This window comes from Echinops telfairi, unplaced genomic scaffold, assembly GCF_000313985.2.
Source record: "Echinops telfairi isolate 266 unplaced genomic scaffold, ASM31398v2 ScPeMD7_3;HRSCAF=10, whole genome shotgun sequence".
NCBI classification, from domain to species: Eukaryota; Metazoa; Chordata; class Mammalia; order Afrosoricida; family Tenrecidae; genus Echinops; species Echinops telfairi.
In genome coordinates this window covers 42,352,788-42,369,274 of record NW_022103899.1, presented here as the reverse complement: position 1 = coordinate 42,369,274, position 16,487 = coordinate 42,352,788, and the positions used below count along the sequence as shown (strand labels likewise).

General features: G+C 47.4%; 1 protein-coding gene across 1 annotated transcript in view; it reads right to left on the bottom strand.

Moving 5' to 3' along the window:
- Positions 1-250: 250 nt before the first annotated feature.
- Positions 251-16,487, bottom strand: part of XRCC5 (X-ray repair cross complementing 5) — a 91,684-nt gene continuing 75,447 nt past the window's right edge. Inside the window, exons 18-22 of the mRNA XM_045296868.1 lie at positions 10,532-10,641; positions 9,286-9,382; positions 7,422-7,489; positions 1,186-1,257; positions 251-462 (exon numbers count right to left, since the gene is read on the bottom strand). Of these exons, the coding sequence (XP_045152803.1) occupies positions 448-462; positions 1,186-1,257; positions 7,422-7,489; positions 9,286-9,382; positions 10,532-10,641 (362 nt within the window). The 3' untranslated portion in view covers positions 251-447. The remainder of the gene's footprint in view (positions 463-1,185; positions 1,258-7,421; positions 7,490-9,285; positions 9,383-10,531; positions 10,642-16,487) is intronic.

The following is a 16,487-nucleotide window of genomic DNA, read 5'->3' as shown; positions in this document are numbered from 1 at the left end:
CATTGCTTGACCCACCCAAGTTGTGAACGCTATCTGAGCATCAAAGGGCACTCCCTGTGAGGGGCTTACTCCTGTTGGGAAACATGCCTGGGCAGGCCAGGGTGCCGGCGGGCAGGCCAGGAGGGGATGCAAAGCACTTTGTGAGGGCCGAGACCCTCACCACCCTCACAAGGAAGCGCGACTCTTCAGAAACTTCAAAGTCACGAGTCACAAGCTGAGATCAATAAGACCACACTAGAAAGAATTCATGTATCAGAAGATAACAATGGCTCTTTATAAACTTGTATAATGTCTGACCCTCTGCGTGCACACTCTCTCCGTGGAATCTGCAGGTCCCCAGAGCTTCGGGCTCCCTTCGAGGGCCTCCTTCGGCTGTTCTGTGTGCACTCCCAGCACGGCGCCGTGACCCTGCAGCTCGTCTCTTCAGATTGTCCACACACTCCGTGACTACATCATGTCGAGCTATAAACAACAACCATGTAATTAGAAAGTCATCAGGCCAACTCGGACCACTGCCACTCTGGCACCAGGGTTGAATGAGAAAGGTCCTCTTCGTGGGCAGAGTGAACACACGCACACGGACTCACGCTACCTGCCGCAGAGCTAGAGACAGAACGTGTCCCCCTCTTCACAGTGAGGGATGCTCTGCGACAAGACTGCAGGAGGCAGCGGCAGTTTTTCTGGACAGCTGTCATGTGGGGCTTAGAGGCGGGAGTTTACCAACACGACTACACAAGCCAACGCTTACACAGGCTCTCTGACACCCACGTGTACAGAGGCCCAGAAATCTGCCAAGGCCTATCCGTCTACTTTGTTTATATTAAGTTAATTGAGATCACTTAAGAATTAGGCTCTTTAAAGGCTGTTTTTATTTGTCAGCCCACGTAAATTGCACGTTGTAGTGCTTATTTGGGGTTGAGAGCAGTTTCAGTAAATTGAAACATTTCCCTCATTCGTTTTCACCCCTTAAAGGAGAGGATTAATCTGCAGGAACAATATAATGGAAACCACAGAGCACAGGAATTTCCATGAAATTACCTATGGACTCAATTTATAATGGCATTAAATAACAGTGTAGGAGCTGCTGGTGAGTTAGAAACTAAAACACACAAGAAATAATGCTACGGTCAGCAGTCAAGTGACTGCCACCGAGAGAGGAGCACCTGGTACCCCGAAAGAACTTACCAAGTCATCCACATCCCCGCTTTCTTCACACCGGGCTGCGTCCTCCGCTGGCTTCTCATCCAGGGTCAGAAACTATGAAGGGAAAGGCCATCATGGTACCGCAATGACACTGTACCTCTCTTGCGGAAGGAAACAGCCTGCTAGTGTTGCTAGGGGCAAGCCTAACCAGACTTGCTTAGCCAAGTCTTCCTGCAAATGGTCTCAAAGCCGCAGCATCGTGACATCCCTCCTCTACCTGACTCTGGACGCGAGGCCCAGATTTGAAGAGCAATAGCACATGCTAAAAAGCCAACAGAGGAAATCAGTGCAAAGGGGCAGGAGGGGACTGTGCGGAGGACGCCACTGGTGCCTTCACTAGGAACAGGTGGCTTGTAATGGCTAGGAAAATAACCAAATACGGCAAATTGGTGTGTCTTGGTCTCTTCTAAAGGAAGCTTACGAATGATTTCAAAGCTCTGAACTTAAAAAAGATATTCTCTGATAGTCCTCAACTCTATCACGGCCAAAGGAGGTAAAGAGCCAGACTTCTTCTTAACAACAACAGAAAGACAAGACACAACAATGGATGGATGAGCATGGGAAGTGGTTTAATTTCCTTTTCTATACACTCTCCCATTTGTGTTGGGGCAGTTTCTGAAAGCTGGGCGAGAGTGAGAAAACTTGTGGTGTACGCTCTGTTCAGCATCAGCCTTCTACACCTGCAGCTTCTGAAGGGCTGGTGTGCAGAGAGAAGCAAGGTTCCTGAAGTCTGCACGGAACTGGGACTCAGCTGAGCTTTGAGGAGAGCACATTCAGCATGGCCTTGAGGAGACTGCGAACACTCCTGCCGTCCATCCTGGCTCTCCCAGAGGCGGCGGTGGGATTGTGACTACATCTAAGCTCAAGGTTCCACCAGCCACGCAGACAGCGAGAAGGCGCTCTGCTGCAGCAGAAGCACTTACAACGGTACCGAGCAGTGATGTTCAGGAGACAGGCTTGTCAGAGTGGGCGTCTACAGAGGAGGACGGCTCCCTCCTCGCTCTCCTCGGCGACACTGGGCGTGGAGCAGCACAGCGGCAGAGCCTTCCCGCCCACCTCTCCTCTCCTTGCTTCTCTGAGAGGACCAAGAGTGGTGGGACGTTTGCCACACTCTCAACTTGAAAAAGAAAGTGGCAACAACTGCTTTCCCCAGACAGACCCCTACCCTTAACGGTGCGACAGAAAACACGGAAGCCTTTGGAACCCAAGGCCTACACACAACCTGAAATATGTCTCCTGAGCCCAAAGTCACCCTCTACGTATTAGGCTGCAAGCAGTAAGTCTCAGGAAACAGGCTCAGCATGTCCTCATCTGTAAGCACCCAAACCATCTGCCTACATATCCCTGGGGGCGCAAAATCCCCCAGTTGACCATCAGTGTCCTAGCCCTACCACGGTTCGCAAGAGGACACACAAACGCAAATCCTTTTGGATGAAGAAAGATCCGCTTCTACGTGCAGAATGACTCACCCTGCCAGGCCTCTCCCAGCCAGCCGACTCTGGGCTACCGCCCGTGGCTCCAGCGAAGTCCCAGCTGGGGAGCCACGCCTCCGCCCCACACAGAGAAAGGACTGGCAGATGAAAGGCACACATGAGGGACACAGAGCTATACGGAGACCTCCCAAACGGCACATGCTAATGACAGGTGTAATAATACCAACTCGGAAGAGACAAAGAATTGGAAGAATAATACGACAGTAAGAAATAAGTATAAAAAGTGGGCTCTATTTGTGTTTAGGCTTCACAGTGAAACGAGAGGCAAACTCAGAGTGACTATCTAGACGTATGTCACGGGGAAGTTCTTCCTCTCTGCAGCAGGGCGGACTTACTTATATTTCTCAGAAGAACCATCAGGTCCACATTTCTGAAACAGATGGAGGGACGTGGCTGTTGTGCAAATGTAAAACTACAGTTCATCTTCCATTTAAAAAGAAACATTCCTGGGTAATCATTTCTCAAAATCATCAACATTAAATAGCAAGCATCTGACAGCTCGCTAACTTGAAATAACTTCGGGTAAATACCATGAGAGAACGTAACTGGACTGTGAGGACTGCTCTCGGCCAGCCCAATTACAGTTCAGTTGCCTTGACTGATTATCTGGGAAGTGACCAAACTTAACGCTGGCTCACAGGCACGGCATGGTCAGAAGTGACCACAGGAAGCTAACTTCACTGAAAAGAGGCTTCGCGGCGTAACGGCTACGAGTTGAGCTGCTAGCTGCGAGGTCAGCAGTTTGAAAGCCCCAGCTGGTCCATGGGAGAAGCGCTCCAGGGCAGGAAACCTGCAGGGGCAGGGCTACCTTGTCCTGCAGCTTGCCTTGGGTCAGAACGGCCGTGAAGGCACCGAGTCAGAACTGCACTGAGAGAAATAGCGGAGGCCGTCGTTTGAGCCACAGTATCAACCACCACGCCCCCCTCCCCATCGGTAATATCATCTGGATACACGCTACATTTTTAATAGAATGGATCAAGTTTTCAGCCTGACAAACAAACTTAGGAGGTCACGGGATATTAAGACAGGCCTAAAAACCTCATCTTGCAAGTCAGACCCCATTGTAATGGAGAAGCCGAGGGAACTCAGCACCCTGGCTCTACTCAGGGTCACTCCAGGCCGTTCCAAGCGGTGCCCGTCCGACCAGACAGCTGCTGTGCAGGCAGCAGATGGAGATGCATTCTGAGATTACTGGCCTAAGGGCCCTGGTTCGACATTGGGCTTCTATCTACAAGGTCAGTGGTTCAAACTAAGTGGAAGAAAGATGAGGAAGTCTTCTACTTTGGTACTGATTTTGTCCTGGAAACCATATGTGGTAGTTACATAATCTGTTGTCAATTTGAGACTTAAGAATCAAGGGGTGAGTTTAGCCTGTCCATCAGGTTGCAGCTTGATGACCTCATTTGAAGGTGCTATGGAAATAAATAGCTCACTGGAGGCAGGACACACTCCCTGCGAGACATTCCTATGGACAAGACACATGGAGCTACGCTAGAGCCCTGGAGCTGGAGGAGCCACGTGGAGACCCTTGCCAGTGCTGAGGTGCTTCCACTGCCACTGGATCCACAAGACTTTCCACCCACTGGCTTGTGATCTTCCTGCATTCGGCATCATTGCATGTGTGGCGTGAGTCTGAAGAGGAAATTATAGATTGGTATTGGACATATGGAATATCAGACTTATGGACTTGATCTGAACTGGGCTGGGATGTTTTCTCAATATTCAATTGCTCTTGTATATAAAGATCTTTCTTGTACACATACGAATGTCTCTGGATTTGTTTCTCCAGTCAAACCAGACTAACGTACCACACATAGGATCTCCATGAGTCCGAATCAACTCGCTGGCAGTGAGAAAGCACACAGAGGCACTCTGGACACCCCAGTGGAATGTGCAAGTTTCTGATCTGCCCTGACAGTGTCCGGTGCCTGGTACTGGCAAGCTTGGCTAGCCTCGCAGAGGCCAACACTGTGCTCCACAAGGAAGAGGCAACCAAAGCCAAGAGGGGAGGGGGTCTTCTCCACCTGCTTGCTCTCCCTTCACACGGCGCTGAAATTGTCTTCAACTCCAACTAACTGAAATCAGTACTGGTGATATTAAAGGGACACCACCACACACCTACTCATTAACTGAGCATCTTCTCTGCCGCTTAATTATCCGGCACTACCATTCCCGATGCTCAAGCTCCGTGCCCTTAAGCTGAACAGCTGACTGCACCTGGGCAATCTAGGAGAAGCCGTCTACGGTGTGCGCAGCACAGTGTCTCTCTGTGGGTTTCTCTAATCGTCTGACTTCCTTTTGCTCACACCCCTTCGGGTCAGGGGTGCCATGCAGGAGCAGCGACGACCTTTTTATTGACCAGCGCTCCCTTCTTCTTCAGAAAGTTCACAGGCACTCAACTCTCACTGGGATAGTGGTTGTTTACATTGTAATAATGGCTCCAATTGTGTCTTGATTTGTTTGACCTATTTAGTAAAACTCATAGACAAACTTTCTTCCCCAGTTGGAAGGGCAAATATCACCATGCCACTGTGTAAACTGATGAGCAGGTAAAACCCACAGAACCAAGCAAGTCATTAAATGCCCTTCTCAAGCTCGGGTGCTCGGTCCTGATGCGGCAGAAGAAGGTACAGATACTGTGGCTCTCCTTCTCCAGGGCCGTAAACCAAACCCCTCCCTGCCACTGGGTGGCTTCCCACTCAGAGCGGACCTAGAGGGCAGAGGAGAACTGCCCCGGCGGGTTTCCGAGCTTGTGCATCTTCACAGAAGCAGAAAGCCTCGTCTCTCTCCCTTGGAGTGGCTAGGGAGTTCGTACTGCTGACCTTGTGTTTCGCAGCCCAACACATAACTCACCATGCTGCCAGGGTGCTAATGTCCAGTGCTCCTGAGCAGTCCTTACCTCCCAGGGGTTCCGCAGGTGTGAGAAGTGCCCTGAGCATGGTTTTGTTTGTTCAGAGTTTTTCAGCCTCCCTGGTGATTGTAATTTGCAGCAAGGTGTTCTAGTGTATGGGACACCAGGGGTTTCCAGTAGAAGGCTCTGTGTAAGCAGACCCAGTGAGCTTTTTTTATTAAGATAAACTGAATGGTGAGACCAGGGACTCTCTGGTTGGTGTAGGAATTGGACCTGATTCAGCTTTGAGTCAAATGCATAGGGCTCCTTAGTTGAGTAACCCTTCCTTATGTCCCAGGTTAGTGACGAAGTCTCAGTGGAATTCTATTAACAGCTGGATCTCATAGTCTACTTTATGTATGATTCACTTGCAGTCACTGATTGCCCTGGTTAGGGTAGCACACTCCCTGGCAGCTGTTCGTTAGGCACTAAGCCTAACGATGCTGGCCACTGTGCTAGATAGTGAGACAGCTCCGTGTGCTCTAGAGACTCAGACCAAACAGCCCCAGCGTAACATTAATTACAGAGATAACGAAGAATTAAAAAATAATGGCACACTCTACCAGAGCGCGCAGTGCCGGGGCTAGAGCACACGACTCTAGGGCAGTGGCAGGAAGCAAGGCTGAGACTCCGCGGCTGAAGCCGGACAAACTGTAAAAGGCCTTGAATTTTCAGCTCAGAGTCATGTGGCTTTGAGAAACCAGGATATTGTTTGAGGTGGTCATCAGAAAGAGACAGGACTTTTTACTGAGCATTTTGCCTGGCATAAAGAACAGATATGGTTCCTGCTTTCAGGCAGTGAAAACCTGGGATTTTAGACGCTCCAAAGTGCTGTTTGGAGCCCAGGTGGTGTAGGCGTAGAGGGCTACACACTGGGCCGCTGGCTGCAAGGTCAAGAGAAGGAACCCACCCGTCACTCCACGGGAGGAAGATGAGGCTGTCTGCTCCAGTTAAGAATCACAGCCTCCGAGGGTGGGGTGGAAAGGGGGAACCGTTGACAAAGATCTACATATAACCTCCTCCCTGGCGGACAGACAACAGAAAAGCGGGTGAAGGGAGACGTTGGACAGTGTAAGATATGACAGAATGATAATTTATATCAAGGATTCATGAGGGAAGGGGGAGTGGGGAGGGAGGGGGAAAATGAGGAGCTGATACCAAGGGCTCAAGCTGAAAGCAAATGTTTTGAGAATGATGATGGCAACAAATGTACAAATGTGCTTGACACAATGGATGGATGGATGGATTGTGATAAGAGTTGTACAAGCCCCCAATAAAATGATTAAAAAAAAAAAAGAATCATAGCCTCGGAAGCCCACGGTGAGCTGGACACCACTCGATGCGTTAAGTATCTAGTGTGTGTGCAAGGAGAGAAGTCCTGGGGTTGTGTGGACTTCACACTTTACCAAGTCCAGGCTAAGCTTGCTATGTGCTATGGACATCAGGGGCTCTAGAGCAGCGGCGCTCAACCTGTGGGTTGCGAGCCCTTTGGGGGTCGAATGATCCTTTCACAGGGGTCACCCAATTCATAAAAGTAGCAATATTACAGTTATGAAGCAGCAATGAAAATAATGGGCTGAGGCATTAGGAAGGTTCAGAGCCTCTGCTCTAGAGTTTCTGAAGGGGATTACAGGTGAATTCTCGAAGACGGCTATGGCCCCCGGGGACTGTGCGAGATCCAATGTCTCCCAAGATGCTGCTGCACTGAAGTAATTTGCTGGTTGGTTGACTAAAGAATGGATGCTTAATTTAGTTACTCTAAACATGTGACTTCTTCCAAGAAGAATGGGCATCAGGAAAGTAACCCACGTAACAGGCAGGGGCTCCTTCAGTACCTTTTTGGCTTCCTCGGCCGTGACCGAGCTTCCAGAGGCTTCGTCTTTGCTGATCAGGGTGATCCCATCTAGGAAAGCAATTCAGAGTGAAATCCAGCCCCAGCGAAATAACCCAACCGCATCGGTCCTTTCCACCGCGCCTCCTCCCTCCCACAGGGCTGGAGGTCTTCCACACTGTACAGGCGCTAGGACACGGAGTTGTCTGCTTTCGTATTTCACACAATTCCTACCACTTTACATGTGTCCTTCTACATTGGCTTGTGCAAAAAATAAAGGCACACCTCAAAATGTAACCGGCTCCATGAAGCCTTCTTTGACGAACTCCAGATACAAATGTGCTCTGCCTCTTTAGCATTCTCAAATCAATTTGTTTACCCCTTTTAAATGGCTGTCAGCACGTTCCGTATACTTTCTTAAGCCCCCTTGTACATGGTTTTCCTCTCCTAACAGGTTATACATTTCTTGACAGCAAGAACTACCTTCATTCATCTTCATATTCCCCTCCATGTTTCACACAGCAGACTCAATAAATAAATGATCACTGAACGAATGTACACGCGAGCTTCAAAAAGCCTGTGGAAGGATGGGATGAAAGGAAAGGGAATTTTCCCACGGATTTTTGAACCCCCCTGTATGCTTTGTCTACACCGATGAGGTGGGCACCAGCACATTCTGACTTCCAGTAGTGTTCCTGGCTATCGGGGGACCGGGGCGAAGACTAAGACCAGAAGGAAGCGCTCTGACCATGACCATCGCTAAGACAGCACCTCAATTTCAGCTCCGTGAGAACTAACCCAGGGCAGAGACCCCCCCACTCTTCAGTTTTCTCCCAAGACTTTCTTCTAGCTCAAGCGAGTGATCGATGGCACCTTTCTAGAAAAGCGCCTGCATTTAACATCCATTTGTTCCTAGAAATGTCACAAGCCATGTGTATTCTCTCAGAAGGATACAAGCTCTGAGGAAATATGTATCCTGGTATGTCCTGTAAGCTTTCTTTCAGCAAATAATATGCTAGAGGCATTCAATAAATACCAAAACCAATCTCTTTCATCTACTGGGTCTGCAGCAGAGACACCAAAGTGATTTAAGTAAGCCCCATTCGCCACCTATCCTAATTGCTTTCGCTCCCCAGAGTAGAAGCTAAAGGGCTGAAAAATTAACTGTCACGGAGTGGCGCCTGTGTGATGAAAAAGTGCCCACCAGAAGCTGGACAGCTAGGTACTTGGCTCCTCTGCTACAGAATTTGCACAGAAGGACCAGTTGAAACTAATCTGGAGGTCCTGGGATAACTGAAATCTTTCATATCTTTTCAATATCCAGTATTTTCACAATATATATAGTTTAAGTAATACCTTGTACGTGGGTCCTGAAAGAAAATCAAGTGAGGTTAAAAGAAACGGGCAAAATATATGCAAGGACTCAATCGTCAAGCCTGAGACAGAAAGACCTGCCTTCTTTTGGGTTTCGCTGCCAAAGGCTTGCTCTTCTGGAGAGGCCAAACCTGTGGCAGGGAAGGCTGTATGGAGAAGGGCGCAGGTGTGGGTGAGGGCTGGCACCCAGGGTGCAGCACGGGCACAGCCTCGGGGTCTGGGAAAGGGACTGTTTGGCCCTGTGGCTGCGTCAGTCAACACAGAGAAAGGCACCACATTGGGAGGTGGGACTCACATGCTTATTATTTTTCACCTGGATTAAAGCAGGATTCTCAAACTTCTTGAATCCTGAGCATTTCCCAATCCAGACAGAGTTATCAGGTCGCCACATAGCCCAGCACATGACTTGACTTGCATTAAGAATTTAGATTTAATTTGTGTTTAGAAAAGAGAATACAGCAAATACGTGGAGGAAACGATCAGCAAGAACTTACCCTGAACGACAATTTCCCAAAAGTGACCGAAGGGTTTCACTTGCACTTTCTCTCGAAGGTTCCTCAGGAAACTGTTAAAGCGCTGCTGTTCTGAAAACTGAGGTGGGGTGTGAGTCAGAGTGACACTAACCAAAGTCCCGTTGCCCCTGCCCCGGCCCCGGCCAGACTGCTGGATTGTGAAAATCAAATATGGGTAAAAATGAAATTAAATGTAGCTGTGTTTGTCTAGAATCAGAAATCCTTGCATGTCGAGGACCCAGTGCCTCACAGGGAGACACGGTATTTTTGTGGCCTGACACTTTCTTAACTTTCCATAGAGCTAAATGCTCACAGAAGCAGCGGGAAGGCTTTATTAAGTGCTCCTGTGCCCACACTCGGCTCCAGTAATCATCGACCGTGCTCCCTTTATAGCCCTGCCCCTGCTTCCAACCTGCAACCGCCTGGAAGAAAAGCCCAAGGCATTGCAGTCCGTCTATGATAACTGCGGCAGGTGGTCCCTAAAAGACAGACTTAAGAAAAATAGTCACCTGCCATGATCATTCCACCCCAAAACTAATTCCTTAGGAGGCACAAACAGCTCATCAGTAGGCACCTTTCCTTACTTCATTTATAAATTATTCTGCTTTGGGGGGAACATTTTTATAGTTCAAGATCTACACATTAAGATTGATACAGCTCTAAAATCTGTTGTGATCCTCCTCCATACACTTTTCCTCTCTCTCTCTCTTTTTTTAAAGAAACCCAGAACCTCTTACTTTTAAGTCACGTGTGATGTAAAGGTCACCCCCACCCACTCCTATTTTCCCTCAGTGGCACTACTAATAGTAAAATGAGGTTAGTCCTTTCTCCCTCTCTTGGCATATCAAGACCGGGCAGTGTTTGGCTCTGCTGTACACAGACTCGTTAGGAGTCAGAACTGAAGTGACGGGCAGCTAACAACAGCACTTATTTGGGGGAGGCTGTGCTTCTGTCCCCTGGGACAGGGCCAAGGGTCTAGGACAGTGGTTCTCAACCTTCCTAATGCCAACACCCTTTCATACAGTTCCTCATGTTGTGGTACCTCCCCAACCATAACATTATTTTCGTTGCTACTTCATAACTTTGTAACTTCATAACTATAGTAATTTTGCCACTGTTATGAATCAGGCGACCCCTGTGAAAGGGTTGTTCGACCCCCAAAGGGGTTGAGACCCACAAGTTGAGAACCGCTGGTCTAGGAAGAGAAGGCGGGCTGGGGCAGTGTTACCCGAATAGCTTCTTCCCGGAAGGCTTTGATGCAGTCCACAGTCTTCATAAAGTACAGCGTCTCGTTAGTATCCAAAAACTGCTCAATGTGACTTATTAGCTGGTGACTCACTGGAACATAACACATGAATTAATTCTCTTAGGTTGGAGTGATACTTGTTAAGAGAGGAGATGCCTTTACGCAAAAGCATATATAGGTTCAAGAGCCTCATGATCAGTATGCACAACAGCCACACGTCTTTTAAGAAGCTGAGAAGGAAAGTTCAGGTAAAATGTGAACACTCCAAATTCAAAAAGCCTGTAATTGAGACACTAAAGCTGATACTTGCTCATGTTTGTCAAGAAGTAAAATATGATTTACTAGAATATTTTAGAGCTTCTAACACTAGGGTCTGCTGTTGATGCTGTCCTCCCTTGTGCCATCTGGGCAACTCCACACTGCCTTTCCTGCCAACTCACAGGAGCAGACCCCTAAGCCCTGTCAGGAGAACGGCCAGACCTTGCGGGCGGTGAAGAATACAAGTCCCCGGCGAATGAGGAAAGACTGGCCCAGGTCTTAAGTCAGTAATATCCCTGTAGACTGAGAAATCCCTTATACCCTAAGCTGGACCTACACATTCTGTGTTGCTCAAGACACCACAAGCCATCAATACTAAATAAACAGTAACTGTCAACAAGCAGTATCACAAACACATCAGAGAAAGGAAGCATATTAACTGCTATCGTTCCGAAGGTGGCTAAGAAAGGGTCACAACTTGAGGATGCCACACAGCACGGGTGGGGTGGAGAGTGACTACCACAAGACGACCTTCGGGGAGACAAAAAAAGCTGAGGTAAAGAGAAATATACAAAGTTATCCGGGGACTTCATTTGCTGAGATCTCTGTGGAAGAACCAACCAACGGGAGGGAAGCGCACATTCTTTGTCCAAAGGCTCCTTCCTTACTGGTCCCCTGAAATCCCACACTAGCTGCCTGCTTAGTCAGATGGGAGTGGTCCCCAGATCCTCAGTCTGCACACTTCGCGGAGTCACAGCCCCCGCAGCCCCGAGTGCGCATGCTCATAGGTGCAGGTGCGCAGCTAAGAGGCAGCGCCCGACCCTTGCTCTGTGCCTACGAGAGTCAGGGCCGGCGGCTTCTTTCTCGGGACCTCCAGCCCATGGAAAGGAATAGGGAAACTGGACGGTTGTTTCTCACACAGTACTTGTGCAACCTTTAGCGACCATTTCATATGACCCATGGTATTCTACAGCTGTTCACCAACTTGAGGGGTCAGAGAACTACTTCCAGGAGTTTCAGAACTCTTGACCAATGGATCTGCAGCAATGAATCAGAATCTCCCTACGGGGCAAAAATGACAAAGGATGTTTGTTTCAATGAGCCTTCTAAGCAAGGTGAATGACAGCACGCTGATTAGTCTGCAGGGCACGAAACCATCAACAAGAAACGCAACGCCACCGAAGCTACCCATCTCCCTTTGTGGCTTGGGAGAGAGAAGTGGAAGAAACGTCCGCGCTTTCCATACTGCTCACAGCAGCTTACTTTCGCCGCTTCTTTTGCACACAGCTCACCGAGAGCTATGCTTGTGGGCACCAGTAACAACCTGTAGAGACCTCAGGGGTCCCAAGCTCCCCCAGTTTGTTAAAAACAAAAACAAAAATGGGGACTCTTAGGAAGCTTAATGTAGATATGTTTCTTTCTTCCTGGTTTAACAATCAATTCCACAAATTTACCTTATTACATCTATTGCTTCATGACTACGTAAAAACACTATGCTATGTTCTGTGGGGGTTAGGGTTAAGTTAGATACGACTCTGGCCTTCGAGGGCTTACAGGGCAAGAAGGGACACAGCCCACAGACACAATGATGATAGCAGATGGTAAACGTGAAAAAAGTTGATCATCTTTTGTTGCTTAGGAAATACATTCACTAACAAATTTTAAAAGCTCTTTGGCGATTATAGAAAGCTTCATGAATTTTGCATGGCTCTTAAGCCAGACAAAGAAAAACAAAATCGGTTGTCAGACGCAGGAAACAAAAGTAGCACACATAGGAAGGACAGAAGTGGAGAAGGCGCCTGGTGCACAGGGCAAAAGCAGAGGGTTCTGTCCCTGGATCTCAGAGTGTGAGGAAGAGGGAATAGAGGAGACAAGGGAAGAGTAAGGGTCCAACCAGGAAAATTAGGAGGGAAAACTTCCAAGAGGAAGGGACATTATGTGGGGGACCCAAGCAGCTGGGTAGAGCTTGGCCTCTCAGAAAGTGTGGCGAGAAGAAAGGGTTCAAGACCAGCCTTTGGAAGTTGGATAGCCGACCAGGGTCAACCAAGGTGCGAGCTGGGAGGTGACTGGGAGGAAGTGGCATGGCAGAAATGAGAGGAGGCGGAGAGAGTCCCTGTGTTCAAGCCAGTACACACCACCTGCACAGAGCAGAGCCCAGTGAGCACAGGGCATAATGAATGAAACGAGAGGCATTAAAGAAACCTTTAGATCAGGTCCTGCAAGGAGGGTAGAGTCCATGAGGTAACCAGAGAAGGGCTTAATCATTTTGTAAAACAACCCCCCCCCCCATTTTTTCTCAAATGTGATGGGAAGTGTGAGCCTGGGAGGGGGGCATGCGCGAGCGCGCACACACACACACACACACCTTCTTACAGAGGAAAGACATTCAAAAGAGCAAATTCAACAGCTAACAATCCAATATTAAAAGGGCACATAAAGAAAAGGGAGTCTTAAATCCAGCTTCTATTTGCAAATGAAGTCCTAATATGTCTACAGGTTTTAGATCTGGTTTTCCTTATTTACGCCTTGGACTGTGCTGTTCTTTCCTCAGAAGATTCTAGAACACAGGAAGGTAAACATATACAAGCTTCTTCCAGTAGCCATCAGCCGTATGTGCTTTGCATCAGCCAGGTTCTGAACGCTGGCCCTCGGCTTCCAGTATCTTGTATTCACTGACTCTCACGAACATTTAACATGAGTAAGTGGCTGTGATGGATGATGTTTTAACATCTGAGTATCAGACCAGTTGTGGTAATAACATGATCTCTTGTCAACCTGAGGATATTAAGAGTGAAGAGGTGGCGCCTAGCTTGGCTCCTTGGCATGGCCTTCTCCTGAGGACCCTGGGAACTTCCTCTCTTTCTCTGGGGAGGTGGGCCTCACTCTCTCTGCTTTCACATTCCTGTTGACAAGCCAAATGGATCCACACTGACGGCAGCCAGAGCCCGGAGCTGGAAGTGCCACTTGGAGAGACCCATGCTAGTGCTGAGATGCTTCCACCGCCACTGGATCCACAAGACTTTCCATCCACCCGCCTGTGATCTTCCTGCATTTGGCATCATTGGATGTGCTGTGTGAGTCTAAAGAGGAATTTATGGACTAGTGTTGGACACATGGGTGAATATCTGAATTATGGACTTGATCTGTACTGGGCTGGGATGTTTTCTCACTATACAATTGTTCTTTGATATAAAGCTCTCTCTTACACACGAGTGTCTCTGGATGTTTCTCTAGTCAACCTGGCCTAACACATTATGGTACCTTGGGAATGGCGTACTAAAGAAACAAATGATGACGATGGAAACTGGATGCTTGTTTGACCTCTGCCTTCTGGCAATCTTTCTTTGGCTAACCAGAGGTCAGACAGGCCCACACTGTTTATACCAGTGGTTCTCAACCTTCCTAATCCTGGACCCTTTCATACAGATCCTCATGTTGTGGTGACCCCCAACCATAAAATTATGTTCGTTGCAACTTCATAACTATAATTTTGCTACTGCTATAAATTGTCATGTAAATATCTGATAGGCTGGATGTACTTTCATTGTTAAAAATTGAACATAATTAAAGCATAGTGATTCATCACCAAAACAATATGTAACTATATATTGTGAAATATTTCCAATTACAAATAAATGAAATTTTGTCTTGAAGCATGGTGTAGCATGGGTAACAAGCTTCACGTCTATGTGGACGTATCTGCATGTGGGCAGACCCGCCTGGAGATGGATAGAGGAGCGGTGTTTCAGTTGCTAAGACCATCAGAAATGTGTTTTCTGATCCTCTTGGGCGATCCCTGTGAAAGGGTCGTTCAATCCCCAAAGGGGTGACGACCTATAGATTGAGAACCGCTGGTTTACACGACTGCTTTCTGGAAAGGACACGGGAAATGAAAGACTTGATTCATAGACATTGTCTTTGGTTAATCCTCTCTGAAATGGAAAAATGAATGTGATAAATATACATTTTGAGCTAAGGGGGCAAAATCGCCCCTTGAACTTCTCCTCTGAGACCATGCTGGTGAGTCACAATGGCTGACAGAAGGCCCTGGCTTGATGTAGTCAGATGCCTAAGGAGATGTTTCATATCAATGGAATAGTTTAGATAAGGATTGAGAGCTAAGGATTGAGCTTGAATGTTTTAAGAATTGAATTTAAGAACTGGATGCACTAGGCTCATACTGTTTACTTCTGCCTATTGTTATTGATATCATGATCGATAGAAATGATTATTGGGAAGTAAAAATTGAGAGTTTGTAAGCCCACTTGCCTTCAGCCATTAAATTGGTACTTTAAATGGGGGTGGGACACACCTGCAAAGAAGGCTCCTACAAGATAGGTCCCACCCAGTGTCTTGAGTGATCAGGGCATTTGAACTTGAAGAGACTTGCCAAGGAAGTTGTTGACAGACTGAAGGAAGAAAAAAAAGGACCCTTTGGCTTTTCAAATTCTGAACTAGTGGTTTATCTGGAATCGATGCATGTTGCTGCTGATGTTATGGACAGCCTGTCCTGATTTGACTTTGCTAATGGATGTGACTCACAAGGTTCCAACTGGAATGAAGGTTCTTCACATCAAAGAATATGATTGCTTCCTCAGAGCAATGGGTTGACATATGTGGGCAATATAGAAATTGGATACCCAAAATGGGGAGGATAGAGGCATGAAGGGACTGGCTTACAAACTTTCATAGGTGGGGGTAATATGCCAATAGGATAATGGTATAGGTGTTCACATAACTGCAATTATAATAAAATATTTGTTTTGTTCATTTACGGCGTATTATGCTTAAATGAGGCTGACACATTTTGAATGCATACATTTTTAACTGTATGCATTTTAATTTTATTCTGTTAGGCACAAGTCGGATTTCACTATTGTCTTTGTTTTAAAAATTATGTGTGGCTAAAGAGTTGTATAAAAGTATCAAGCTGACAAGACGTGGTCTGTGGCAGGTACATAATCTCTTGTCAACTTGAGGATATTAAGAGTGAAGGGGTGGAGTCTAGCCTGTCAAACATGTCACAGCCTCATGATGCCCTCCTGGTAGGAATGGCCTTCTCGTGAGGATTCTGGGAACTTCCTCTTTCTCTGGGGAGGTGGGTCACACTCTCTGTTTTCACATTCCTGTTGACAAGCCAAATGGAGCCACGCTGATGGCAGCCAGAGCCTGGAGCAGGAAGAACCACAAGGAAACCCATACCAGCACTGACATGCTTCCACCACCATGGGATACCCAAGACTATGTACTCACGGGCCTGTGAATTTCCTGAATTCTGCATTATCACATGTGGCTGTGTGCATTTTAAGAGGGACCTGTGGGCTTATACTTGACTGTATACGGTATTACTTCTTGCTATAAAGCTCATACATATGAGTGTCACTAACACATTACACTACTTTGGGAAGAGGGTACTAGAGAAACAATCACGAAGATGAAGAGTGGAGGCTTGTCTGACCTCTGCCTTACGGTCGTTTTTCTTTGGCTAGCCGGGCAGCAGATAAGGCCACACTGTTCGCTCTATTTTTTTTGGAAAGGGCATTGAAGTGAACATTTTGATTTCTAGAGTTGACTTTGGACATGCCTGTCTGAAATGGTGAAAATGAATGTGATAAATTTTGGGCTCAGGGGGTGAAATCACCCCCTTGAACTTCTCTGAGGCCATGCTGCTTAGTCAAAA